Source organism: Prionailurus viverrinus, chromosome A1, assembly GCF_022837055.1.
Source record: "Prionailurus viverrinus isolate Anna chromosome A1, UM_Priviv_1.0, whole genome shotgun sequence".
Taxonomy (NCBI): domain Eukaryota; kingdom Metazoa; phylum Chordata; class Mammalia; order Carnivora; family Felidae; genus Prionailurus; species Prionailurus viverrinus.
This window is the reverse complement of record NC_062561.1, coordinates 205,512,222-205,539,580: the sequence shown is the minus strand read 5'-3', so window position 1 is coordinate 205,539,580 and position 27,359 is coordinate 205,512,222. Positions and strand designations below refer to the sequence as shown.

At 38.8% G+C, this 27,359-nt stretch overlaps 2 protein-coding genes across 8 annotated transcripts in view; one reads left to right on the top strand and one right to left on the bottom strand.

The window, feature by feature from the left end:
* Positions 1-27,359, top strand: part of NNT (nicotinamide nucleotide transhydrogenase) — a 96,205-nt gene that overhangs the window by 24,690 nt on the left and 44,156 nt on the right. For all 7 annotated transcript variants that reach the window (XR_007150278.1, XR_007150284.1, XM_047849563.1 and 4 more), the window contains 4 exons: positions 4,792-4,979; positions 23,729-23,862; positions 24,167-24,358; positions 24,980-25,133. Coding sequence is in view for 5 of the 7 variants with exons in the window: in XM_047849563.1 (XP_047705519.1) it covers positions 4,792-4,979; positions 23,729-23,862; positions 24,167-24,358; positions 24,980-25,133 (668 nt within the window). In the remaining 2 variants the exon portion in view is untranslated. The remainder of the gene's footprint in view (positions 1-4,791; positions 4,980-23,728; positions 23,863-24,166; positions 24,359-24,979; positions 25,134-27,359) is intronic.
* LOC125160566 (ubiquitin-conjugating enzyme E2 N-like) lies at positions 21,522-22,624 on the bottom strand. Its single transcript, XM_047849614.1, has one exon. It carries the CDS (start codon positions 22,546-22,548, stop codon positions 22,132-22,134), a length of 417 nt encoding a protein of 138 aa, XP_047705570.1. The 5' UTR covers positions 22,549-22,624; the 3' UTR covers positions 21,522-22,131.

Here is a 27,359-nt window from a genome sequence, read left to right as displayed (position 1 = left end):
TATTTTGGGAACACCTGGCTGGCTCAGTCACTAGAGCATGTGACTCTTGATCTTGGGGTCATGAGTTTGAGCCCCACGTTGGGCATTGGGTTTCCTTAAAACAAAAAAAGTCAGCATAGGAGGTATTTTGGAAAACAGACGGGGGGTGGGCAGAGGGCGGGGAGAGGTATGCTCTGCATTTTGATGGAAGCAAATAAAGCTGATTGGGCAATAGTGGAGCCCCTAGGAGAAAATACTCAATTATGTTCATTGCATAATACTTTAAAGCAGACATATCAACATTTTCTAGAATTCTTTAAAGAAAAGTTTGATTAAAATTGTTCTTCATTTCAGAAGATATTAGATGCTGGATTTTATGAAATGCTTATTGAGAATTGCTGTTATTTTTATGTATGAATACTATTTCAGGGTTAAAATGCATAGTTCTTCATTATCAGCTGAGATCAGTGGAGGAATAATACTGCTGCTAATCTTGAATATAGAATGATCAAAAAAATTTGCAGCCATTCAAAGTTGGAAAGAATGTGACTTTCTGGAGTAAGGAATGTTCCATAGAATATGATTTACAGGGCTTACGTGGAGTTTAGAGAAGTGATGTACTGATAAAAAGCTGTCCTGCTGAAATGAGAAAAGGCTTTTCTGCAATAACGAGGATGCATGCCAAGGATAGCCAGTGTTAAGCATGTTATTTGTGCTTTTAATTTTTAATGTTTGTTGATGTGAAGTTTTTGAAGACATCCAAACCTGGAGAGAGGAGGTTGTGCAAGTTTTCAGTGTAGCGACAGTAGCGTTAATGTGGAAATGTGCATATTTGACTTAGAGATGATTTGAAACTTGGTGTTGGGTCAGCTGCTGAGAATTTAGTGTGTATTTTGATGTCATTGGTTTAGATAGTGTACAGATCTGATAGCTAGAGGATGGCTGTTGCTTAACTCCATTTTTATTTACCATTTACTAGGATAGCTCAAGTACACAATGAAGAAAGATGTGGCTGAACTATATAATCCTTTTCTAAGGATTATACATACCTCAATCACTATTTTTTTTTCAATGGTTTTTTTTTTTTTTTTTTTTTTAATTTTATTTTTGGGACAGAGAGAGACAGAGCATGAACGGGGGAGGGGCAGAGAGAAAGGGAGACACAGAATCGGAAACAGGCTCCAGGCTCCGAGCCATCAGCCCAGAGCCTGACGCGGGGCTCGAACTCACAGACCGCAAGATCGTGACCTGGCTGAAGTCGGACGCTCAACCGACTGCTCCACCCAGGCGCCCCTCAATCACTATTTTGAGACTAGGGGTTGGTATCATAAATATGAAATCCAAACACATTAGAAAACACACTCGATTATAAATTCTTGTTGGAAGACTGAACAGTATATATTTTCAGATAAACATCCTAAAAACTTAAGGACAACTCATTGCTCATCAATATTAAAGGAGTGTGATTTTTAAATTTTTTCAAACAATAGCTAAGAGATTCCCCTGGTAACAATAGTGAGCATCCTACCTAATGCCTGTGTCGCAAAGTTTAGAAATATAATAGCTTTACTTTATTTTTCTTTATGTGTGTGTTCCAATGAAGCTTTATTTACAAAAACAATTGGCAAGTCAGGAGCTATAGTTTTCAGACACCTGTACTAATGTTTACTCTCTTCCAGGCATTGTGCTATCTGCTTTGTTTTATTTGTTCTTTACAAACACTTAGGGCACCTGGGTGGCTCAGTTAGTTAAGTGTCTGACTCTTGTTTTTGGCTCAGGTCACGATCTCAAGGTTGTGAGACCAAGCCCTGCTTCTGGCTCTGCACTGGGCGTGGAGACTGCTTAAGATTCTCTCTCTCCCTCTGCCCCTCCACTGCTTGTGCTCTCTTTCTTTCTCAAAAATAACAACAAAAAAACCTATGATGTGGGGATGATTAGCCCTATTTTACATACTATAGACATATCAATTTTATAACATTCAGTTTCCTTTCTTATCATAAAACTAATACATGCTTATTCCCCCAATTAAAAAAAAAAACATTAAAAAGTACAAAAAGTGAAAATAAAATAGCCTATTCCCTGGAAAGAACTGTGAACAGTATATATTGTCTTTTCTCCACATTAACTAAAAATGTAATTTTGCTAACAGTACTATTTTAACTGGCTTTGTTTTTACTTAGCAGTTGATTGTGAAGATCTTGATTAACCTACAAACATATTTAATGGCTGCATAGGATTCCACTGTGTGGAAGTAGAGTGACTTCTTTAATTAATCTTCTATAATGGACATTTTCACTGTATATAAACAATACTGTATATGTCTGTGTAAGAACATATGTATTTGGAGATAGTTCATTATTTCCTTAGGATAAATTCCTAGAAATGAAATTTTGGGGTCAAAAATATTCACATCTTACTTACATTTTGATACATTATAATAGTTTTAAGTGATAATTATTTTGAGGGCAGAGATTCTAACATAGCATTTATGTTTCTGATTATTTATACATGTCCACTAATGAAAAATACAGAGAAACATCAGAAAATGAAAATACCTTTATAATTCTACCAGCTAGATCCAATTGCTAATGATTTTTTTGGTATCATTTCTTATAGATATTTATGCAGATACCCTTTGAATGAAATTGTGATCACTCACACATACATATAGGTCATTTTAATTTCATCTTATTTCATTAAAACTAGTATACATTTCTTAAACTTTGTAAACAGCAGTATCCTTTTGGCTGTAAGGAATAGAAAACACCAATTCAGACTGGCTTAAACTCTAAATAAATGTATTAGCTCTTTTAAATGAAAATCCATGGGAAGGAGTCCCTTTTCACATTCGAGTCAGCAGTTCATTGGTGCCGTCCAGCACCGGGTTCTTTCTGTCCTCTCGGCTGTCCTCAGCTTTGGCTAATTTCCCTGTGTCACAAGTTGGCCTTCCTGGGCAATCAGGACTACAAGCTTCCTTGTTCAAGCCAGCAGAAAGGGTGAGAACCTCTTGCTGAATCATGTCCTACCCTTTGTGTCCTCTCTCTGACCATGACTGTTGCTTGGGACTGATGGCCTCAGGCCACGGTTTCCCAAACTTCCCTGATGGCCAGAATTACCTGCAGCTCTTGCTAAAAATAAAGCTTCTGGCCTCTCCCCTGGAGATTGTAATTCAGTGGTCTGGGAAGGGGTCGATGTCATTAGTGGGGTTTGGGATTCACTATCGTGGGATAGGAGTTGGTAAGTTAAACACACTTTCCACCACAGAACTGAGATTTTTGTTGGCTCTGGTTTTCCAGCTAGTACACGGTGCATGGCTAGAGTTTATTTTTTTTAAACTGAATGTATTTTTATATAGTTTGAATGTGTTGGCTGTTCACATTTTAACATACACTATTTATAGGTTGCTTTTTTCAAACACAATTTAATGAGGACTAGGAACAAAAATCATTTTATTAAAATATTTCTAAGAGTCCATTATATGAGAGAAGTCCCCATAAATCAGAACATTTACAAATGAAAATCTCAACCTGAGTGATTGGAATGAAGTCAAATGTTAACGTAGGTCAGAGCTCATGTCATCATTGACAATGGAGGCCCAAGAAACATAATTGATTATTGGAGTTATCAGTAGTGAAATTCCTTTTGCAACTGAACTAAGTAGAAGTTGGAATTCCCTATAATTTTTATTTTTCCAGAAAAAAAAAGTTATAGAAGTGGTATGCACTTCTGGAGATAATTGAAATAGTCCAGTCAAAGCTATCAAAAGAAAATCTCCAGTTTTGAAGATAGACAGTTCGTTCTTCTTAAAACTCAACACCCAAAAAATAAATAATCCAATTAAAAATTGGGCAGAAGACATGAACAGACATTTTTCCAAAGAAGACATCCAGATGGCCAACAGACACACGAAAAGAGGCTCAACAGCACTGATCATCAGGGAAATACAAATCAAAACTACGGTGAGATACCACCTGACACCTGTCAGAATGGCTAAAATCAGTAACACAAGAAACAACAGGTGTTGGTGAGGATGTGAAGAAAAAGGAACCTTCTTGCACTGTTGGTGGGAATGCAAACTAGCGCAGCCACTCTGGAAAACAGTATGGCGGTTCCTCAAAAAGTTAAAAATAGAAGTACCCTACGATCCAGCAATTGCACTACTAGGTATTTACCCAGAGAAAATAAAAACACTAATTTAAAGGGATACATGCACCTGATGTTTATAGCACCATTATTGACAATAGCTAAATTATGGAAATAGCCCAGTGCCCTTTGACTAATGAATGGAAAAAGAAGATGTGGTATATGTGTACAATGGAATATTATTCAGCCATAAAAAGAATGAAATCTTGCCATTTGCAACAATATGGATAGAGCTGTATTAAGCTAAGTGAAATAAGTCAAAGAAAGACAAATACCATATGATTTCACTCATATGTGGAATTTAAGGAGCAAAACAAGCAAAGGGAAAAGAGAGAGGGAGAAGGAGGGGTAAACCAAGAAACAGACTGTTAACTATAGAGAACAAACTGATGGTTACCAGAGGGAAGGTAGGTGGCAGGGGGATGGGTGAAACAGGTAATGGGGATGAGGAAGTGCACCTTTTGTGATGAGCACAGGGTGTTCTATGGAAATGTTGAATCACTGTATTGTACACCTGCAGCTGATATTACACTGTTATGTTAGCTAACTGGAACTTGAATAAAAACTTAAAAAAAAACCTCAACCCCCCAAATATGTATGTAAATAATGATCTCGATTTCTGCATTAAGGGCCTGAAATAACCCCTGCTTTCCCTTCAATAATCACCAGAGCTGCAGCTTTGGAGCAGTTCAAGTCTCTTGGTGCTGAGCCCTTGGAGGTGGACTTGAAGGAATCTGGTGAAGGACAAGGAGGATATGCGAAAGAGATGTCCAAAGAGTTCATCGAAGCTGAAATGAAGCTCTTTGCTCAACAGTGCAAGGAGGTGGATATCCTCATCAGCACAGCCCTTATTCCAGGTGTGTCATTAAGCCCGGGGTCATCAAAAGCACTTTCACTGATGATATTTTAAAATGAGAGTGAGAGTTGTTCAACATGTGAATTGCTTTAAGTAAAGATTAATTTACTTTCTAGGAATTGAGAAAGCATATGAAAGGCAGAAAAGACCAAAATCACTGTAGCCTGTAGAGAAAAATGATCGTTAATAATGTGATATGTTTTTGTTCAGTCTTTTTTTCCCATGTATTTTTATCTAGCTGTGTTCATAGGTCATATTCTGTGTACAAAATTCTATTTGTAAGCAATTTCCTGTTTACACCTTTGATAAATTGGTTTTTAATTTATTTCTGTTCTCTTTGTTAAGATACAATGTTCTTATTGTAGGACATTCAAACAGGACTGAAAAATATGAAGAACAAAAGTACAGACCTAAAATTCTACCAGAGATGGCTGTTATTAATATTTTAGCCATTTTCCCATGCATGAGAGAGAAAGGGACTTTGCATGTGTGTGTGTGTGTGTGTGTGTGTGTGTGTGTGTGTTTGTGGAATTTCCGGTATATATTTTTTACTAAAGGATATGGCACTTTATCACTTTTTAATTATTTCCTTTGGCATGTTTGGTCTTTGCAACCAAATTGTAAGCTTTTGGATGGCAGGAATTACTTTTCAGTCCTTTGCCACATCCTCTTCTAAAGAATATTCTTCATTCAGTAGATGATTGATGCCAAATCAGTAAGCTCTTATTAATCAGTAAAGAGTAACTTGACCTAGCAAGATTTGGGAGTGAAAAACATTCCACCTTTTTTCCTCCTTTCCTTCTGCTATTGAATGATGAATACCATGCCAACTCTAATATTTTCCTTTCTGAAAGGAAGTGGGCCAGATAATGAGAGTTTACAGGGCTAATGGTTACTTGTGTCAGATCTTACTAAAGGAGACTTGCTTTCTAATGTTTCTCAACATTAGAAGTTGCTTTGTCATGAGACCATGGGAGAGGAGAAATTCTCTTCTGTCATTTTCCCCCAAGCCCCAGTCTGAATAATATACAAGCAAGGGCAGGAAGATGATTGACATCATATCTATGAGCTTGTGGGGGAAAATATGTCCCTCAAGCTCTTCTTTCTGTCCTGTTTACCTGAGTGATACCAGATAGGTAAGCTGGGCTCTCAAGACAACCAGCATCCCACCAGAACTGGCTACATGAAGCAGACTGGACAGGCTCGTGACATGGCTCAGCCCATAGAAGAATCTGTGAGTGTAGAAATGAGGCTGGGTCGGTCACTGGAGGCGGAATGCAGATCAGTCAGGCAAGCCAGGGGCTCAGGGTGATATTTTGAAATCTGCCGGCTATGATAGGACTCATGAACAAGCAGTGGCAGGAGGGCATTTAAGGATTTTGTTCTTTCCTTTTGTGGCAGTGGCCTCTGGCCCAGCTGTTGCATGGGTGGCTTTGAAGGAGGGATGGGGTGGCCTTTACTGTAGCTACCATCTGACCTTTGGAAGTTAGCTCCATGGTGGAGAGTGGTTATGAGCTGACTAGATATAAGTGGCCAGTAGAGGGTGCTAAAACATTTCCTCATGGAGTAAATGATGCAGACATGAAGCTAGTTTTAGTCAAGTCATACTCTCATTGGACACGGGATACTTTGGACATAGTATATAGAATTATTATTGATTATAAAGCCCAAAGTAAGCGATACAACTCAAGACTTCTTATGTAAAACACATAATTGACTTTTAGGGTCTACCCCTCCCTGATAATATCTTTTTTTTTTTTTTTTTTTTTTTTAATAATTTCCTAATAGTGTGTTTTGGTAAAAGGTCAAATAGTCTTAAAGAAGATTTGTTAAAAACGTTTTGTTAATCTGTTCCACTGAAGCTTTACTGTTTTCCGTCTTTTCTGAAGCTGCGATCTGCTTGGAGCACATTTAAGTTAGACAAAGTCCTTGACCAGTGGACTGACCCAGAGCCGGTACTCAGAGGGCTGGTCTTTCTGTTATCCTTTTTTTTGTTTTATTTGAAAACAGAAAGAAAAAGAAAGAAAAGAAAGAAAGAAAGAAAGAAAGAAAGAAAGAAAGAAAGAAAAAGTAAGTTAGTATTATAAGGAAGAAGATCTTTCTAAAGGTTTTTCATATTGCTTGGGGAACTGAGACCTGAAAGCATAAAGCATGAGCATTAAAACAAAAAGAGGAAAAGATTCTATAAAGGCATAACACCCTTTGAAAAACCATCCTTGGCATTAAACGTTTACTGGTTTATGTCCTGAGCCTTTGCATAGGTCACCTGATGGTGTGTTGAGCTCATGAAAGACTCTTGGAACAGAAGTTGTTCTCAGGTTTTCCTTGAGTGGATCCAGAGGAGATTAAGTCAAATGTCAAAAGTCCTTCAAACTGAGATTGCTTGCTAGGATCCAGGTGCCTTGGAGGCTGCCCTGAAGACCTGACATGGATAAGAATGCCGAGAGGGGCACCTGGGCAGGTAGCTAGCTTCAGGTAGCAACCTCACAGAGTTGGTAAATTTTCATTCCTCCAAGTCCAGGGGCTTGAAACAAAAATAATGGTATATTTATGTTGATTGGATGTGGAATGAGATATTTCTGTAGCTCACTAATTATTTTGCTGCCTCGTGCCATCATCTGGACTCCCTAGATTGGGTTGGGTGAAGGGTTAAAGGCTGGAGTGTCATTTAACACAGGTCACTTCAGGATAGAGTTGACAGTCCCATTTTGTGGTGTTGTGCACACAAGGGAAAGCTCTCAGCTTTCCTGTCCAGCTCTTTGCCCTTTGGGGCTATTGTTAAAGAGGAAGGCAGCCCCACCTTTGGTCATGTTCAGGCTGTGCTCACAATCTTTTCTGTTAAACTTTTTGCAACCAAAGAGATTTTTCAGCATCTTTATTGTTCTGGCACCCTTTTAGACTTTCCACAGACTTGGAATATTTCATCAGGAACAGACTGAATCAGGTTGAAAATGTGATGGGTAAGTTAGGGAGGGGTGGTGTGGGGTGAGGAGGAATCGTATGGTTTAGCACTACCTCTCTGTCAGGCATATTTCACCTAAATCCCAGTGTAAGAATGAGGAGTTCTGTGGTGCCCATGCTAAATCTCCTCTGACAGAAACAACCTTCTGCATATAAAACCTTCCTGATGACTGTCTCACTAAAAAATTATAACCTCGTAAGCTCCTCCACCTTTCCTGCTCTCCTCTTTACCCCCTCCTCAGGTCTTCCCCTTATTTTGTAATTGAACCATAGCTATTGGAAAGCCTGGGTTTTTTGTTTGGTAATGATGGCAGTGACTTGGACCACTGGGGTTCCCACCATCATTGGACAAGGCACCTGAAGTGATCAGGATTGGCTTACAAGCCCCGCCCACCATGCCTTCAAGTTCATGCTCCTTGGTAAGGTATCTGTTGCCTTTTAATTTCTAGTCTCATTTCGCCTTCGGGCCTCATGTTAAACTAATTTCTTACTCTCTGGGCCTAATTTCAGTCATGCTGGCTGCTATTGTCTTTTCAAATAGGCCAAGGACTTTCAGACCTTTGCACATATTATTCCTTCTCTTTGGAATGCTATCGCTGCCTTTCCCTGCCTTTTGAAATCCTGCTTAACCCAGTTACCACTTCCTCCACGGTTTCTGCTCTCTCCTACTCATCCGTAAACACTGTTCTTTCTGCACCCACAGCACTCTCTGCCTGTGCCATGGATTCCCCATAGTTCCCAGTCTCATTGCCCCTAGTGGCCCCATGCAGCATATGTTGGGCTTCTTAAGATCTGTCATGGTGGGTGCTTACCACAGGGCCCTGTGTACAGCAGGGGTTCAGCAAAAGTTGTTGAGCTAATGTTCCTGGATGCCTTCCTTAGGTCTCCGTTGGTACGGTCTCTTCTTTTTCCAGTGCTATCCAAGGAATGAGAGAGAGAACATTCTGTTGGCTCATTTTTGGATGGGAATAATGCAGAGGCTAACCTAAGACTGGGAACCTAGCTTTCTTAAACTGTCAAAACTAGGACACTTGCCAGGTTTGCAATTTAAGGTGGTTAGCTCCTCTTAGGAGATAGACTTAGGAAGTAGTAAGGTCTGTCCTGGAGTTAGAAAGTATCTACCAGCCAGGAGGGAAGATAGTCGTTGCTTGATTATAAATTATAATATCTCAGTCCATATATACTTGGACTTCTTTTTAGGCACAATCCAGATTATGGTAACAATACTTTTTATCTACACTAGATAGGGTCTGTAGAATATACCCCTCAAAGGACACTTGTGATAATTTTACGTGACTCTAGAGAATTGGCAGGGCGGCGGGGGGTTGTTTTCCCCAAAATAAAGGCCTTACGCATATCACACCAAACCGGAGAAATTTTGCGGTCTCCTTGGAAAATCAACATTGGTTCTTTATCTGACATTACTTTTGTCTTTTTGAAATCTGTCTTTCATAAAGAGCAGAAATATAGTACAAAAAAATAATTTTTCACAGTAATGTTCACACTTGTTCTTTCAGCCAGGAGAATAACTGATATGGTGATAATATTTGCCATTTGTGAAATTCCACAAAGACAACACGGCTTTGACAACTCTACAAAGTTTTTGCCTAAAGTAAATGTTTATTGTTCAGGTTGTTCTTTTCCTTCTCTGTAAGCATGATGATCTGACAGGACAAAGCTCATATAGATCGGCCATTTCTCACTTTTTTTGAATTATTTATTGCTTTGTTTACTGACTAACCTGATTCATCTGTCACCCTCCCCTCCCTCAAATGTATTGTATGACTGTATGGAATTTCTAATATTACTTCTACAAAGTTTCATTTGTTTTCAGAATTTTGAAGGACAGAGAGAAACACTTAAGTGTTGCAACATCAAAGATTGGTAACCACAGGCTGTCTACACACCTCTTGGTAGCTTTCAACACGGACAGGGCAACTTGTCATCAAGAGGAAGATGCCAAGACTGGGGAGTGTCCCATTACCATTTATCAGTCATGACTTCTTAGAGTGTGTTTGAGCGCGCTTAGTGAGTTATTGGGCCGAATTTAACAAATGTTTGTTAGGAAAATTTATGGCACAGAATTATATTCTGGTTTGGTCTATTATTTCTCCAAACATATGTTGCAAGATTGGAAGTTGTGTTTCCCTCCCTGGCAGTCCCTGAGTTGAAAAGGATTGGGAGGCTGAGGCCATCCCTGGGGAAGCAACACCCCATGGAGTTACTGCTAACAGCTAGTACTGCCTACCACATGTGTTTCTGTATTTCCTTCTTTCCACGTTCCCTATACTTTCTTGTGTCTCAGCGTCAGGGTGGTCTGGCTGCTATAACAAATCAGCACAAAAGCCTGGACGTGATAGAAATTTACTTCTTGCTCAGTTAGCAGTAACGGGTGGTTGACATGTTGGTGGGCATCTCTCCTTCACGTGGTCATCTGGGGACTCAGGTATGACAGTGTCGCCATCATCATGATGAGGCTCTGAAGATCACTGCAGGCACTGTGTCTCCTCCAGCCAGCCAGAGGGAAAGGGACATAGAGGAATGCACATAGGATGCCTATGAATGGCACATACCACTCGTCACATTTCTTTGGCTAAGACTTAGTCACATGGCCAACCCTAACTGTGAAGGAAGCTGGGAATTGTTTCCTAGCTGTGTGCCCAGGAATAATAGAACATTGCATTAGTTTGCTAAGGCTGCCGTAACAAAATCCCAGCTTACACAACTGAAATTTCTTTTCTCACAGCTCTGGAGGCTGGAGGTCCCAGGCCAAGGTGTAGGCAGGTTTGGTTTCTTCTGAGGCCTCTCTCTCTGGCTTGTAGATGGTCTTCTATGTAGATTTCTTTGTCTTCTATGTAGATGGTCGTCTTCTTGCTGCGTGCTCATGTGGTCTTGGTGTCTCTTTTTTTTTAATCCACATTTCTTCTTATTTTAAGGATGTCGGTCAGATTGAATTAGGGCCTCATTTTGACTTGATCACCTTTCTTTAAAGGTGGTTAAAGAATTCACCAATTTCCCAGTATCATATTTTAAGGTAGTAGGGGTTAGGGCTGCAACGTATGAATTTTCTGTGGACATAGTTCAGCTCATAACAAACATGGATTTTGGTGAACAGCTAATAGCTTTTTCCTTTTTCTTGCTTTGTAATTTTATCTGCTTATGTTTAATGTATTCACTGGGGATCAGATCTTGGATTTAGAGCCAGAGAAAGTAGATTCAAATTCCAGTTCCGCTGCTTAAGAGCTGATGTGTCTCTCTGAACCTCAGATTCCTCATCTCTGAAAAGGAGGTAAACATTTTTATCTCCCAGAGCTGATTCATTGAATAGATGAAGAAAAAAAGCCAGTGTAGGGATCAGGGCCTGGCCTAGAGAGAGCATTAGCATCATTCTCTTTCCCGCCACGGGTGATGTCTGGTCCTGCACATATTACTCAGGACTGAAAACTTACTGACTTTGTGAACAGAAGGTCTAGACATTCTCAAGGATTACATGGAATGTCTAAGGCAGTCCCTGAAAAACTGAATTTTCTGAAGATATGCATTTCAGCAAGGCTCTTTTGTCAATTAATCTCATTCTGGCCTAAGTTGAATAACATGGGAAATAAATAACATGGTAAAAAAATGTTTCTATTTTTAGAAAGAATCTTTTAATTATTTTATAAAACTAGTTAAATCAGGTTGTGTAATAAATATTCATTTTTTTATTTTAAGGCATTTTGGTAGCAAAATGCTAAACATGCATTGGAGAGAACACAATGTTATAATTTATATAAAAATATTATACATTTCCTGTTTGTGCTACCATTTAACTTTGGTAGACTGTTTTAGTGTTTTAAGAATTCCCATCATTTATGGAACCATGGTAACATCTTGACTAATTATGATCTTTATACAAATTTATAGCTATGAGAGGTAAATGATTAAGATGATCCTTAAAATTTTTTATAAATGTGTTCTTTAATTATTAGGTAAAAACTTGTTTTTAGGTTTTTTTTCTTCAAACAGATCTTTAGGGATTTCTCCAGTTTGCTAAAATATGCTGTTGACTAATCCTATTTCGTAAGTATTACATTTAGAAATATCGCGGTATTCAGTTTGTAAAAGCCAAGGTTTTGCTGGCCTGAGTTTCTCTCTAGTTCCTAATACAAATAATTAATTGTGCAGAGAAAATTTGTCTCTAGTTCCGTGGACAGAATTCACCAATAAAGTACTCTGCTGGGGTCAGAATCTCTTTTCATGAACATAGCTGTCTATAGCCTAGCCGGTGATAACATAGATAAAGGGGTTGAATCAGTATGTTGCTGTCTGCACCGTGAGGCTGCCTAAATCACAGACCCAGGGGCAGCTAGGTGGCTCAGCTGGTTAAGCGTCTGACTTCAGCTGAGGTCATGATCTCACAGTTCGTGGGTTTGAGCCCTGCATCAGACTCTGTGCTGACAGCTCAGAGCCTGGAGCCCACTTCAGATTCTGTGTCTTCCCCTCTGTCTCTGCCCTTCCCCAACCTGTGCGCTCGCTCACTCTCTGTCTCTCTGTCTCTCTCTCTCTCTCTCTCTCTCAAAAATAAACAAACAAACTTAAAAAAATTTAAAAAATCACAGACTCATTAGATGATAGATCAGTGGATCAAATATTCAGCAGTTTCTTGCCACTTCCTGTCTATTACATAATCAGTTACCTGTGTGTGTGTGTATATATGTGTATATATATATGTATAAGAAACTTTTTGTCCTTATCTGTAACATCTTTATAGCTTACAAACCATTGCTTTAACCCCATCTGTGATTTTGAAATTCCAGAATTTCGTGTGTATCAGTTAGCATACCTTTGGCTGTCAGAAGCAGAAATTCCAACACAATCTGCTTTAAATAAGAAAGGAAAGAAACTTCTTGGGTCGCGTATCTGAAGAAAGTCCCCTTGTAAGTGTGGATAGGTGTGCTGACATCAGGGGGACTTTGGCTGTGCTCCTGTAGTCTGTCACCTTGCCCTGCTCTGTAGAAAGAAGGCAGCAGCGGTGTGGGGCCTCTAGTCTGCAGGACACGACATCTGGAAGGAAGGCCAGTTCTGATGGCTCCCTCTTGAAGAGCAAGGAAACGTCTTTTTCAGAAGCCTTTAGTAAACTTTTCTTTGTTCTTATTGGCCTTAATGGGGTTCGTGCCCATTCCTGAACCAGCTGGTGGAGGCAGGACAATGCGATGCCCCTTGGCTTACATCTGGATTTCAAAATGGTCACTAATAATATGATGAGATTATCCTTAGGCCAGCCTGCATCTGGAGTGGTGTCTGAGGTTATTTCTCCTGAAGTTCATGGACTGTGTGGAGAAAATGGAAATCAGAGTAGTGACAAGAGGAGGAGATGGGTGCTGGGTAAACAACAATGCTCAGTGCAAAACTGTGTTGTCTTCTAATGATATTTCTTTATGTGTAAATGCTGTAGTTCACACTGTCTTTACATGCTGTATTTTCCACTGAGTCTGGAGAGTATTGCATTCCATTAATAATTATCCTTGTTTTCTTAGTACTTATTCAGGAGAAATCTATCTTGGTTTGGATAAATGTATTCTTTAATTTGTATTTTTTCTTTTTCTTTTTTAAAGCTTATTTGAGAGAGAAAGAGTGTGCAATTGTGTGCGAGCGGGGGAGGGGCAGAGAAAGAGTCCCAAGCAGGCTCCACACTGTCAGCATGGAGCCCGATGTGGGGCTTGAACTCAGAACCCAGCGATTATGACCTGAGCCAAAATCAAGAGTCAGATGCTTAACTGACTGAGCCACCCAGGCACCCCTATTATTTGTATTTTTATCTCTTTGCTACTATACTGTTGAATATACTATGATCCTGTTAAAGCAGAAGGTTTTTCTTGAGCCTGTCTAATCTGACACCTCACTGGCCAGAAATTCAGGAAGTTAGAAATTTCCCCATCTGATTACATGCTATAGAGTAATCCCAGTAAATAATGCTAAATGCTGTTTGGAATCAAAATTTTGTGGTAAACCCATTTCATTTTGGTGTCTTGTTGTTCTTAATATTTTTAGTGGTTTCCTCTTAATGGTTTTTTGTTTCATTTTGTTTTTGGGTTTTGCTGCTGTTGTTGTTGTTGCTTTGGTGTGGTTAAAGTTGTCTGTGAGGGCTTAATTCTTTTCCCAGTAAGGTAGAATCTGAGAATTTATTGATTTCAGATGATTAGGTTAGCTCTGATTCATTTAATGAAGTATAATGTATTGTAAGACTTTCTGATAAATCTTCACCCATTGATATTTAGTTTAAGCTAAATCACTCCTTTTTGAAATTAGTGCTACAGAGAAGCCAATGATTCTTTTGCTACGTAGCCATAGTTGTTAAAGCTATTTTTTTCTTTTTCTTTTTTTTAAAATAATCTCGACACCCAACGTGGGGCTCGAACTCATGATCTTGTGACTGAGCCAGCCACATGCCCCTGAAGCTGTTTTTAGAGAGGAGCAATTTTTTCTAGAAGTTTCTAGCTGTAATACTTTTAAAACTTCATCTTAGTATTTGTTTAATGAGAAAATACAGGAGTATGGAAAGAATTCTGTGAATTCTGTGGCCATACATGCATACATCTAGAAACGGTGCACATGTGAGGCATGTTTTCAGTCTATAGTCAATTCTTGGTGTACACAGAGATTCAAGGATACCTTACGGTCATCTATGCCATCCCTGCTCACCCTAAATAATGGCCAACCAATTGGGAAACCACACAGATTTTTAGATGGCTGCTTTATTAAATACCTCAGCTATTTTGGATAATAAAACTGTTTACTGACCTTTGAATATAGCCTCTTTCAGTCCTAAAATATTAGTCTTCAGAGCTGTAAGGAAAATTTTCCTTCATATCCAGTCTGCACATGGTAAGCACTAAATATTACTTGAGTGGATAAATGGATGCGTATTTGAATGATGACTGGGAGTGCATTTTGTCCTACCATTGTTTTGGCTACAGTATGAAAATAGATTCCCAGCTGGGAGGGGACCGAGGAATCTTCCCAGGGAACTTAATGTCCAAGAACGAGAAGGCACCAAGAAATATTTCATGAGGTTGTACATCATGCCAAATCCTTCATCCACATTTTGCATTGTGCTAGGAAATACATTTAAAAAAATTCTCTCATTAATTTTTTCTGTCATATTGATTTTTGTTATTGTTTTGGGGGAAATTGTAAAAATTTCAGTTTATTTGTATATCTCCTCTTTGGCAGATAAAATTATAAAATTAAAAGAAATGAGCAATCAAAAGGGGAAAGCCCAATTGTGCTTGCCTCAAAAACAAAAACAAAAACAAACATAACTCTTACCTGCCACCTTCTTTTTTTTTTTTTTGTCACGTTTATTTATTTATTTTGAGAGAGCGAGAGACAGCAAGAGTGGGGTAGGGTTAGAGGGCGAGGAAGAAAGAATCCCAAGCAGGCCCCCCGCTGTCAGCATAGAGCCTCATAAAGGACTCGAACCCTCTAACTGTGAGATCACGACTTGAGCCAATATCGGGAGTCGGGATGCTGAACTGACGGAGCCACCCATGTGCCTCTGCCTTTTTCTATTAATTCTTCTGACATCTTCTACAGTTATGTCTTGAAAGATCTGATATGATCACTTGGCCTTTTATTCTTGTGTCTAAAATCTATACCAGACTATCTCTGGGGTATATGGGACATCTCTTTATATTTGTAGGATTTGTATTAAACATTGGGTATATTCTTCTCTATGTTTTATATTGTAAAAATCTTCCTGTTTGTTATCTATCCTTAGTCTCTGACTCACTTTGTAAGTGTTTTAGAAGCACTCTTTGAAAGGCTGTCCTAACTGTATAGCTTCATTTGCTGTAGGGAGGGCACATAACGTTGAGTGAAGCCTTTCAGTTGGTAAGTAAATAGATTGGTCTGATGGCATTTTTAAGTTATTTTAATTTTCTAGTACAACTCTGAACCTGTGTCTTCAACTTAAAGAAGAAACTGGTTGTGATTACGCAGGAGTACTTTATTTTATTGTTTTTTATAAAAATAGTATGTGACTTTTGGAAATGTAGTACGAAGTAGAAAATACAAAGTAGAAAGTAAAGATCATCCATCATCTCTCTACTTAATGAAGAATACTATTAACATTTTACCATTTCCTTTCATCCTTTTTTCCATGCATTTTTATCATGTTAGAACAGGATACAGTATCTTTCTCATTTTCTTTTCTTTTTTTTTTTTTTTAAATTTTTTTTTTCAACGTTTATTTATTTTTGGGATAGAGAGAGACAGAGCATGAATGGGGGAGGGGCAGAGAGAGAGGGAGACACAGACTGGGAAACAGGCTCCAGGCTCTGAGCCATCAGCCCAGAGCCTGACGCGGGGCTCGAACTCACGGACCGCGAGATCGTGACCTGACTGAAGTCGGACGCTTAACCGACTGCGCCACCCAGGCGCCCCTCTTTCTCATTTTCTACATATAATATTATATCATAAATTTTCCCCTTGATATAATATGATGAGTCATTAAGAAATCTTTGTAAATGGGGCGCCTGGGTGGCTCAGTCAGTTAAGCATCCGACTTCAGCTCAGGTCATGATCTCACACTCTGTGAGTTCGAGCCCCATGTCGGGCTCTGTGCTGACAGCTCAGAACCTGGAGCCTGCTTCGGATTCTGTGTCTCCCACTCTCTCTGCCCCTCCCCTGCTCATGCTCTGTCTCTCTCCATCTCAAAAATAAATAAAAAACATATGAAAAATTAAAAAAAAAGAAATTTTTGTAAATATATTTTAATGGTTTTATAGAATTTTCTTGTTTGAATGTACCATATTTTATTTAATGGTTCCCGAAAAGTTGGGCTTTTCATTTAATTCCAGTTTTTGCCAATTAAAAATAATGCTCTAACCTTTTTTCTGAGTCATTCCAATGTGTGTATTTTCATTTATTTCCCCAGGATTAATCAAATCTTAGAAGTAGAGTTACTGGATGAGTGAATATCAACATTTTTGGCCAGTTGATACATGTTTGTAAACTATGCTTTCCTGAAACTTGTGCAGTCCATAATCTCATAAATAGATCATCCTGCTACTTGTTTCATTTCAACATTATGATTTAAAAAAAATTTTTTTTAACGTTTATTTAGTTTTGAGACAGAGAGAGACAGAGCATGAACAGGGGAGGGGCAGAGAGAGAGGGAGACACAGAATCTGAAACAGGCTCCAGGCTCTGAGCTGTCAGCACAGAGCCCCACGCGGGGCTCGAACTCTCGGACCGAGAGATCATAACCTGAGCCAAAGTCGGACGCTTAACCAACCGAGCCACCCAGGTGCCCCTCAACATTATGATTTTTTTAAAAGATTTTATTTTTAAGTAATCTTTACACCTAACATGGGACTTGAACTTATAACCCCAAAATCCTGAGTTGCATATTCTGAGTGAGCCAGCCAGGTGCCCCTATTATTAATTTTTGACTCTTTCAGTTTTAGAGGCAAAGAAAAAAAAGTATCTCACTTTTTGTAACTCACATTTCTTTGATTCATTATGAAGGTGAACTTTTTTTTTAAGTTTATTTATTTATTTTGAGAGAGAGAGAGTGTGAAAGAGAGAGCATGCAAACAGGGGAGGGGCAGAAAGTGAGGACAGAGAGAGAATCCCAAGCAGGCTCCACACTGTCAGCGCTAAACTCAAGTGGAGCTTGAACTCACAAATGGCGAGATTGTGACTTGAGCCAAAACCAAGAATCGTTCACTCAACCGACTAAGCCACCCAGGTGCCCGGAGGAGGGTGAACATTTGAAAAAAAAATTTAGTTGTTACCATTTCTGTTAGAATTGAGTGTTTGTGTTTGTTGTTCATTTATTAGGATCTTTGTGTTTCGTTTTTATTTAAGTTTCTGTGAGCTTTTTAATATATTTTTTGTCATATTTATTTTTGAGGACGATAATATGTACTTTTTTCATACTTAAATCTATTGTTTTCCCATTTGCTTTAGGAAATACTTTATTTTAAAGTTTATTTCTTTAGTTTGAGAGAGAGAGAGAGAGAGAACACGAGTAAGCACTTTGCATGCAGGCAGGGGAGGGGAAGAGAGAGGGAGAGAGAGAATCCCAAGTAGGCTATGTACTATGGGTAGGGGAGCCTGATATGGGCCTTGATCCCATGATCTGCAAGATCATGACCTGAGCCAATATCAAGAGTCCGATGCTTAAGTGACTGAGTCACCAAGGCACCCAAGAAAATACTTTTTAATCCAAAGACTAGAGGGCTATTCACCAAGGTTCTCTTTCTTCTCTCTTCCTTTTTGGGTTGATTCTCTTTTTTAAAAGTTTTATTTGTTTTGAGGGATCTCTATACCCAGTGTGGGGCTCAAACTCATGACCCCAAGATCAACAGTCTTATGCTCTTCCTACTGAGCCACCCAGGTACCCCAAGGGTTGATTTTTTTGTAATTCATTCTGATGTATAGAGTTTAAAGTTTAATTTGAAGTCCGGTAGTAGATTCACCCCTCCATACCTAACTAATCATCTTATTCCTTTTGTTGCTTCCATTTTGTGATGCCACATTATCATTTTTGCCCTAGGAGGACATCAGGGTAAGATAGTATTTTGAAATTTCCTTCTCAGTCTTTCCTCCTCTTGAACTATTCTTTTGAGGATTTTCTCATTTGGAACTTTTATGTATTACCCTGCTCCTCTTTTGGCTCTATTTTTTCCCCTTCTGTTTTCAATTTTCATTTCTACACTTCCAGAATTAAAAAAAAATTAATCCACATGTGAATGCTTAAAAGCCAGCTGTACTGTTCTATTCATCATTGTATTCCCTGTGGCCTTTATTGATTTTTTTAAATTATAAAATTAAAACTAGCTCTTAAATTTGTTTTATTTATTTATTTTGAGAGAGAGCATGAGCAGGCGAGGAGCAGAAAGAGGGAAGAGAGAGAATCCCAAACAGGCTCTGTGCCATCAGCACAGAGACCAGTGTGGGGCTCAAGCTTACTAACTGCAAGATCATGACCTGAGCCCAACTCAAGAGTTGGGCACTTAACCCACTGAGCCACCCAGGTGCCCAAATTAAAACTAGCTCTTATAGAAAATTTGTGAGATAAGGAAAAGCACAAAGAAGAAAATATTCTTAGCATTTAAAGATATCCTGGTATGGTTAAATGTTATACTATACAGAATTTACTAGAAACTATATAAGATATGTAGTATAGTATATGTATATATAAAAATACATACGAAACACTCATAAATATGTATGTGAAATTTTTTTACCAAATGGCAGTAGTATATACATACTATTTTGTTGTGTGCTTTTTATCTGTAATAATTTAACGTATCTTAAATATTCCTATGTGACTTAAATTTTAACTCATCCTCTAGTTATTTGACTATACACTAAATAAATTATGTGAAGGAATATCCTATCCTTTCAAAAGTGATTGAATTTCAGAGTGACAATATGGACAGAATATTTATTATTTTTGTTAAGATGCCAGTGCGTATGTATGTGTGTGTGCATTAAAGTTGTGTCAGCCACTGCATAATTGTTTTGTGAAGGTTGAGTGAGTAAAATCAAAGACAAATAGGTAATATATAGGATGTTTTCTAGGGAGCCTAAATGGTTTTGGCCACTTGAGGTCTTGTAAAGTCAGTAGGGTTACAGTCCTGGAATTGATCCTTAAAAAGAAGGAATCCAGAATTTTTAAGGCAGGAGGAATTAATTAGATGCCAAATCAAATTTGTGAAGTTGATGGCTATACAGTTAGTGCAGTTAGAAGTCAAAGGGGGTGGGCCTGGATCCAAATTGCAGTTAAAGGCACATCAATCTGAGACTGGAGGGTACAGGTAAGGTGTGAGGAAAAGCTGTAGCAAACAAGAGGCTGGTTAATGGAAAAGAGGCTCTGGACTAGAGAAGAGGAAGGAGGATGATGGTAAATACCTAGAAAGCACACATTAGCGCTTTAAATTTGCCACTTTATGTGGATGCATCTATATGATCTGTAGCTTTAAATTACTGCAGAGCTGAGCAGCATAACCTTTTTTTGCGGGGGGGGGGGGGGAGGAGTCCTCAAATGTATGTGGTTTGCATCCCCAGATTGTTATGTTTAATAAAGTTTAAATATTCAAGCTTTTGTTGGACTGTAGTGGGGAGAGTAGATGAAAGGAGTATTTCCAGAGAATTTTGAGAAATGATGAAACCACCAGGATGTCAGAGTATTGTCTTTGGGGAAAATATCTCCTTATTCTTGCTCTTTCTTGGAAACTCAAAAGATTATCCGACAAACTGTGTGGCAGCTAGCTACCCCTGTGTGGCTGGAGCAGAAGGTCCAGTGGGGCGGTAATGAGAGAGAATGTGAGAAGGAGTGAGGGAGGAAGGCCTTCAGTAATAGGAGGCTTAGAATTTGGACTTTATCTTGGAAGTATAAAGTTGGCATTGAGAAAGAGGGAGGTACTATATAAATACCGATTTGTTATCTTTTCAGCTTTTTTCCCCCACATGTGCCACAAATATTTCTTTTTTCTTTTATTTTTTTAATGTCGAAAATGTAATTTTAATAGATAATTCTTCATCTTACATAGAAGCACAACAAAATATACCACATTCTGAAGAAACTCCAGACGTTATGAGAATAAAGAGTAGGGGAAACTCAGATGGGCTACAATATCCATTACCTTAAATTGCAAGACAAAGGTTCCAACCCACAGGTTAACATTTACATACTTAGGACTGGCTACACTGATGTCTTAAAAATAACAAGGATCAGAAATTACATACGGAAACGGGTGGGAAAGAACAGTTTTTCTGAGGGGAGGAACTCTATCAATGCAGAAAAAATTACTGAATGTCAAGCAATAGCTCTCAGAGCAAATACTGAAGGATGAAAATAAGAATCATGAACTGAGGATTTGATGTTCACAAAGGAAGAAACCTTTCAGATGACACTTCTGCCAGCTGGTTGCTTGAGGTCTGCTCGTGAGGTCTACAAGGAAGACTCATAAATGTCTCCGCAAACCCCAGATGGTTATCAGATTGGTGTTTCCTAATAGTATCATACACCAGTGGTCACACATGGAGTTTTCAGACAAAAACTAAGAAAGAGGTCGTACCCGAAATGCCAGACAAACAAGTGTGGCACAACATGTGAGTCCTACACAAAGCCAGTCACAACGGCTGCTTTGCTGTGACTCTCCTGTACAGTAATTTTCAGACATCATGGCAAGACACTAATGATCATCTAATCAGACAACATATATTTCAAATTTCTAGGAGGTAAAGAAAATATCAGATACCAATGCTTTATGCATGCTCAGGGCCAGCTTATAAATACTCCATTCAGTGATATCTTAACACAAGTTTGCATCGGTGAAAAGAAACGGGCAAAATCCACCTCTTGTCATTCGACTTGTCAGATGGTGAAGACCAAAACAGAATGTTCCATCAGTTTTAATTTTTAAATACGATTATCACATTGAGAAAATGAGACACAGTAAAATAAACTGTACAAAGTAGAATAACAAAAAATATTTTACTATAACATAAGATTTACAGAAGTTTCCAGATAAGCCATACAAAATGGTCACAAGGTTTTTTTGAAGGAAGGATTCTACACTTGACAGCAAAGTCACAATGTTATGAGAGCTGTAATGTCTGTTTAATGTTCCCATTTTGGTTCAAACAATCAAGCTTGTCCATCTACAGCATCTAAATAAACTTAGACTTGGCTAGAGAGCATATTCTAAAGAACTGGTTAGATGCTTTTATCCAATGCAATTAGATCACCATAAAAAGGGGAAAGGAGCCCATAAAATTAAAACTACCTCCCCCCCCCCACCAAAAAAAAGATAATAAAGAGAAAACACCCACACCCCTTGCAGCTAACCCTGACCACTACCTTCATTCACAGTGCTTTATACTTTAACCACTATTGGGGGAATGAATAAAAGCAGAGAGGGGCCACTGCTTTTAAATGTTTCACAACAATCCAGATGGTACTTCTAGCCTCTGCTCATGCTTTACAACAGTGAATCAGGACGAGACATAGATTTGCTAATGTGCATTTAATCACCAAAGGACTGAAGATGTCTGGGCTTTTATTCTGTAATGTTTCTGTGTCCATTAAATGCAAACAGAAAAGGAAGAAGTCTTGGCAGAACAGGAGAAGTGATGCACACTTGATGATCAGATCGATTTTAAATATTATTCATGGCATATAGCCTATCCATGCTCTAGCCGTTTCTGTTGCTTGGGCTTCGTTGGTCTTCCACTGCTCTATCATTTGCTAATGGATCATCTGGATTGGGAGCACTTAACAATGCCTGGGTCAATAGCAGAACTGTGCGAATCTGCAGTGCTGGGGACCACTTATCTTTCAAAGTATCTAAACATACTCTTCCCAACTTGTCTACATTAGCATGATAAGTTTTGCTCATGAAACATACTTTAGGGGCTGCCATTGGGTATTCTTCTGGAAGGAATAGTTGACGTTTAAAAGTCCCTCCCTCAAAGGGGGAATCCTGGGGGCCAGCAATGACCACATGAAAATAATGGGCGTTGCTTTTGTCAGGTTCTGCTGTAATGCCAGGAACTGGTTCCGTCAGCAAATGCTGGGTTTCCTTGATAATCCTGCGGGGCAGCCCGGCCATCTTGTCAGATCCCGAGCTCGGCTTCTGGTCTCGACTCTGGCTCCGCTCACCTCGAGCACCTAGTTTTCTTTTTTTAAACCCATATGTGTTCCAATCAAGAAGATTGAAAAACAGATTATTATTATAATGGAAATTTCATTTGAAATTAATTTTCATTTATAAAATTGATAGTACTTTTACTAAAATTCTGTAAACACAGAGTTGAAAACTTACTAAAAGAGGAGAAGATAAAGATAATTAGGCTATTAACTCTCTACTTTCCTACTACCAATCTCACAAGTTTATGTTCTTTGTCTTTTGGCTTAGGTATTTATTGTTTTATGAAACTTGAACACTGTAATATACTGACATTGTGGGTCCCATTTGAACATACTAATACGTTAGGTTGGTGCTTTATCTTCTATGTAAGAATTAGTGAATGAATTTAAAATGTGAACTGTCTCATAACTAGAGTGTTCCATAAGAACAGGGATCTTTTCTGTTTATCTACCAGTATATTCTGAGCACCACGTATAGGGCTTGACTCATCAGAGGCAGAATAAATAGTGTTGGGGGAAATAAAAGTGAATGAGTGATTTCCAACCCCAATCCCAGGTTGGGATTTCCTATTGTTTTCGTTTCATGGCATTTCTCTGTCTCTCCCTGAAGTTCTCCTGTGTTAAATGTAGGTAGATTAATTTAACATGTTGGAAAATCTGGTGAGTTTGTTAAGATGTTTGAAAATATTCCATTTTTTAATTTGGTAAATTGCTAGTGAGTATTCCCCTTGACTTTTGTGATCTTTATGGATTGTCCAGTTCAGGTGCATATAGTTTCCTTAATAGCTTATTATGCATTAAAAAAAAAAACCCAGGCAAATGGTTATGTCTTCATGAGTGGTGATGAATGTAAATCAGTGGGGAAGAGCCGTGCTGAGATTTCCATGCTGAGTAAGTAAACGGAAAGGCTGGCTTATTAGCCACACATCTCCCTCCCGCATATCGGCTTTGTGGTTTGTACTAGCCATATTTCTTCCTGAGGAGGATGACCATTTCCACCTGTGTATAGACTTTTGGGTCTCTTGAAAGAGTTAAATTTCAGATGTTACATTTTTGAGCCTCCAGAGACTACTGTAATAATTAGAAAATAGAGTTTAAAAAAGTATAATGTAATTTGTTCTGTTTTCTTTCCATTTTATTAGGTAAAAAAGCCCCAGTTTTATTTAGTAAAGAAATGATTGAGTCAATGAAGGAAGGTTCAGTTGTTGTGGATTTAGCTGCTGAGGCTGGCGGAAACTTTGAAACCACGAAGCCAGGAGAACTTTACGTTCACAAGGTATAGGAAACAGCTGCTTCTCTCTGTGGACAATGTCCCATGGCTCACCATAGTGATTTGCAAGAGAGTATTTATGCCTCAAAGCTCAAAGTGTTCAGAGAAACTGAGGCCTGAAATTTTTTAAAATTAAAAATAGGCACATTTAAAGCTCTTTTTGAAATATACTGTTTGTTTGTGAGATGTGTGCATATTTACAAAGATCATAATTTCACAGCTTAGCCTTGGCTATGACTGCGAATTGTCCTAGCAGGAAGGTGAACAGACCGGATTAGACCTTTCAGACTATATATTTTTGTTCACGTAGGGAGTTACTCACATCGGCTACACAGACCTTCCCAGCCGAATGGCCACTCAGGCCAGCACCCTCTATTCCAACAACATCACCAAGCTCCTGAAGGCCATCAGCCCTGACAAAGATAACTTTTATTTTGAAGTGAAAGACGACTTTGACTTTGGTACAATGGGTCATGTCATTAGAGGAACTGTAGTGATGAAGGTAAGAGACCCAATCCTTCCTGCATTTTCATTACAAATGTATGTGTTGTGTGTAGAGATAACTTAAAATCTTTAGGGGCACCTGGGCGGTTCAGGAAGTTGAGCATCTATCTGACTCTTGATTTTGGCTCAGGTTGTGGTCCCAAGGATGTGGGATTGAGCCCTGAGTTGGGCTGCCCGCTGGGTGTGGAGCCTGCTTGGGATTCTCTCTCTTCCTCCCTCTGCCCCTCCCCTGCTCACACATGTGCTTGTGTTCTTTCTCTCTCTAAAATAAAAATAAAAATCTTAAAAGAAAAATTGTATTTAATTTTCTTTAATGTTTATTTATTTTTGAGAGAGACCAAGCATGAGCAAGGGAAGGGACAGAGAGAAAGACATAGAATCTGAAGAGGTCTCCAGCCTCTGAGCTGTCAGCACAGAGCCCGATGTGAGGCTCAAACCCGCGGACCATGAGATCATGACATGAGCTGAAGTCAGACACTTGGCGGACTGAGCCACCCAGGAGGCCCAGAAAAATTATATTTAAAAGAACAGCTCTTTCCGCCCCCCAGCACTGTCACTATCTTCTGTGTTTTTGAAATGCTGGATTGACTTTTAACATTGTTTTTCTAATTTCTGTTAGGATGGAGAAGTGATTTTCCCCGCTCCCACTCCGAAAAATATTCCTCAAGGTGCCCCAGTAAAACCGAAGACAGTGGCTGAGCTGGAAGCTGAAAAAGCAGCTACGGTCACGCCCTTGAGGAAGACCATGACTACGGCTTCTGCGTATACAGCAGGTGAGGACCCCCTTCCTTAGGGTTGAGTCCTAATTATTTGGATTTTGTAAGAAATGTATCAATTGTCAAAATTAGCGAACGAAATGCTGTTCTCCTTTGGATTCCATTAGGAAGTGGGCCTGTTAGAAGCGAGTTTTCATAAACGTGTTACTTGTCTCACCTCTGTGGCATTATACAGGTGCTCGCCAGATACTGGAATGAATGTGTGTGAAAGCATATACAGGCTGTTAATGCTTTTCTTTCATAGAAAACATTTAAAATATAGCTGTTAATAGCTTCATCTTCCATCAAATATATCGAGTAGTGATGTGTGTTGGATTGTGTTGGTTTTAAGTGCCCGTAAATGTAGTTACTTATTTATCTATCTTCGTGGGTTGTAAAACATCACTTGTGATCATCTGCACATCAGGGAAGCCTAGGGAACCAAACGTTTGCATTGAAGAATCAACAGTACGATACAGATAGAGCCCTTGAATGTTTGTCTAATATCCTAGTTATTTACCTAGTAAAAAAATTCAGGTTTTAAATTTTCATTTCTTTCTTTACAATTGAACACAAATTCTCTGCTTTTCAGTTCATCTTTTTTTTTTTTTTTTTTTCAACATTTATTTATTTTTGGGACAGAGAGAGACAGAGCATGAACGGGGGAGGGGCAGAGAGAGAGGGAGACACAGAATCGGAAACAGGCTCCAGGCTCCGAGCCATCAGCCCAGAGCCTGACGCGGGGCTCGAACTCACGGACCGCGAGATCGTGACCTGGCTGAAGTCGGACGCTTAACCGACTGCGCCACCCAGGCGCCCCTTCAGTTCATCTTAACGAAAACATTAAGCAGTCACTGTAAAAGAGTGATAAATATTCATTCTGGGTATGAATTATTTGAGTTTGAAATATGGCCATTTGGTTTTAAATTGGTTTCTCTCATAGAATGAATTAAAAATATTTAGATCTACTTAGAGCCAAAGCAAAAAGAAAAGCAAACTAGAAAGAATTAAGGACCAGCACCAGGCACACAATTCTTGTAGCCTCAGCATTCTCTAAATTCCCATGCGAGCCCAGATGTTTGAAAGCGAAATGTGTAACTCTCCTTGAATAAAGAGCAAGTCTCAGCAAAATGACTGAAAAGCCTCTAGTTCTGAACATGGTGAATAAATGGGGCCATGTCCCGACTTGCACTTACTTGTCAAAGAAAAAAAGAAACCAGCTTATTATATTGTACCTGCAGAGGATTTTTGGAAAGATTGTAAATTTCCATTTCTCTTTGAGATTTGTCAGGAAATAGAATGAGGCATATATGATGGTTTATTTTTCTAGGTTTGTTTTGTGTTAAGTCAAGGTTTATTGCATTTTAATAGATATGACAATAGCATATTCTAGTGAATGAAAGGATGGCCATATACTTGTTTTTCTTTACCTTAAACTTCCTCCGTAATAATAAAAACAAGTATTTTTCTTTTACATGTGTGTTAGGAATCTGTTTGAATAGTATTCTTCAAAGAATATGATTTACTTTTTTTTCCTTTCTTTTTTTTCTCTTTCTCTTCTTTTTCCTCTGTTACAAAGACTATAGAAATAGCATATTTGACATTATTAAATATGTTATAGAAAAGACATTAGTTTGTTAAATAGTTGATTAAAAAAACCTTCAGATATGTGATTTTTATCTTAGATGCCCAACAAAAGATGGATACTTTAGTGCTTCTCGATTAATGTAGTCCTTTAATGAGTGCTAAGCATTGCACTAAACACTTCATATGCCTTAACTTATTTACTTCTTACAAGACCTCAGTGAGGTGCGCATATTATTTATTATTTTCTTTTTCCAGCTGAGGACAGAGAGGGCTAATAATTTTACAGATAAGGATACTATAGCACAGACAAGTTAAGTAACTTGCCTGAGATCACACAGCTAAGGAGCAGTAGACCCAGGATTTGAACGAGGCATTCTGGCTTATGAAACCATATATATATTTTTTTGAAGCTTATTTATTTATTTTGAGAGAGAGAGCTCAAGGGAGTGAGAGTGCATGTGAGTCAGGGAGGGGCAAAGAGAGAATCCCAAGTAGGTTTTCACCCTGTCAGCGCAGAGCCCGAAGTGGGGCCCATCTCACAAACCATGAGATCATGACCCGAGCCGAACTCAAGAGTTCGAGAGCCACCCAGGCGCCCCATGAAATGTATTCACCACAGCTCTATACAGCTTCTCTGATGTTTAGCTAGAACACAAA

What these genes read in the sequence shown, in the direction of transcription:
- LOC125160566 (XM_047849614.1), bottom strand. Translation starts at nt 22,548, where the DNA reads ATGGCCGGGCTGCCCCGCAGGATTATCAAGGAAACCCAGCATTTGCTG.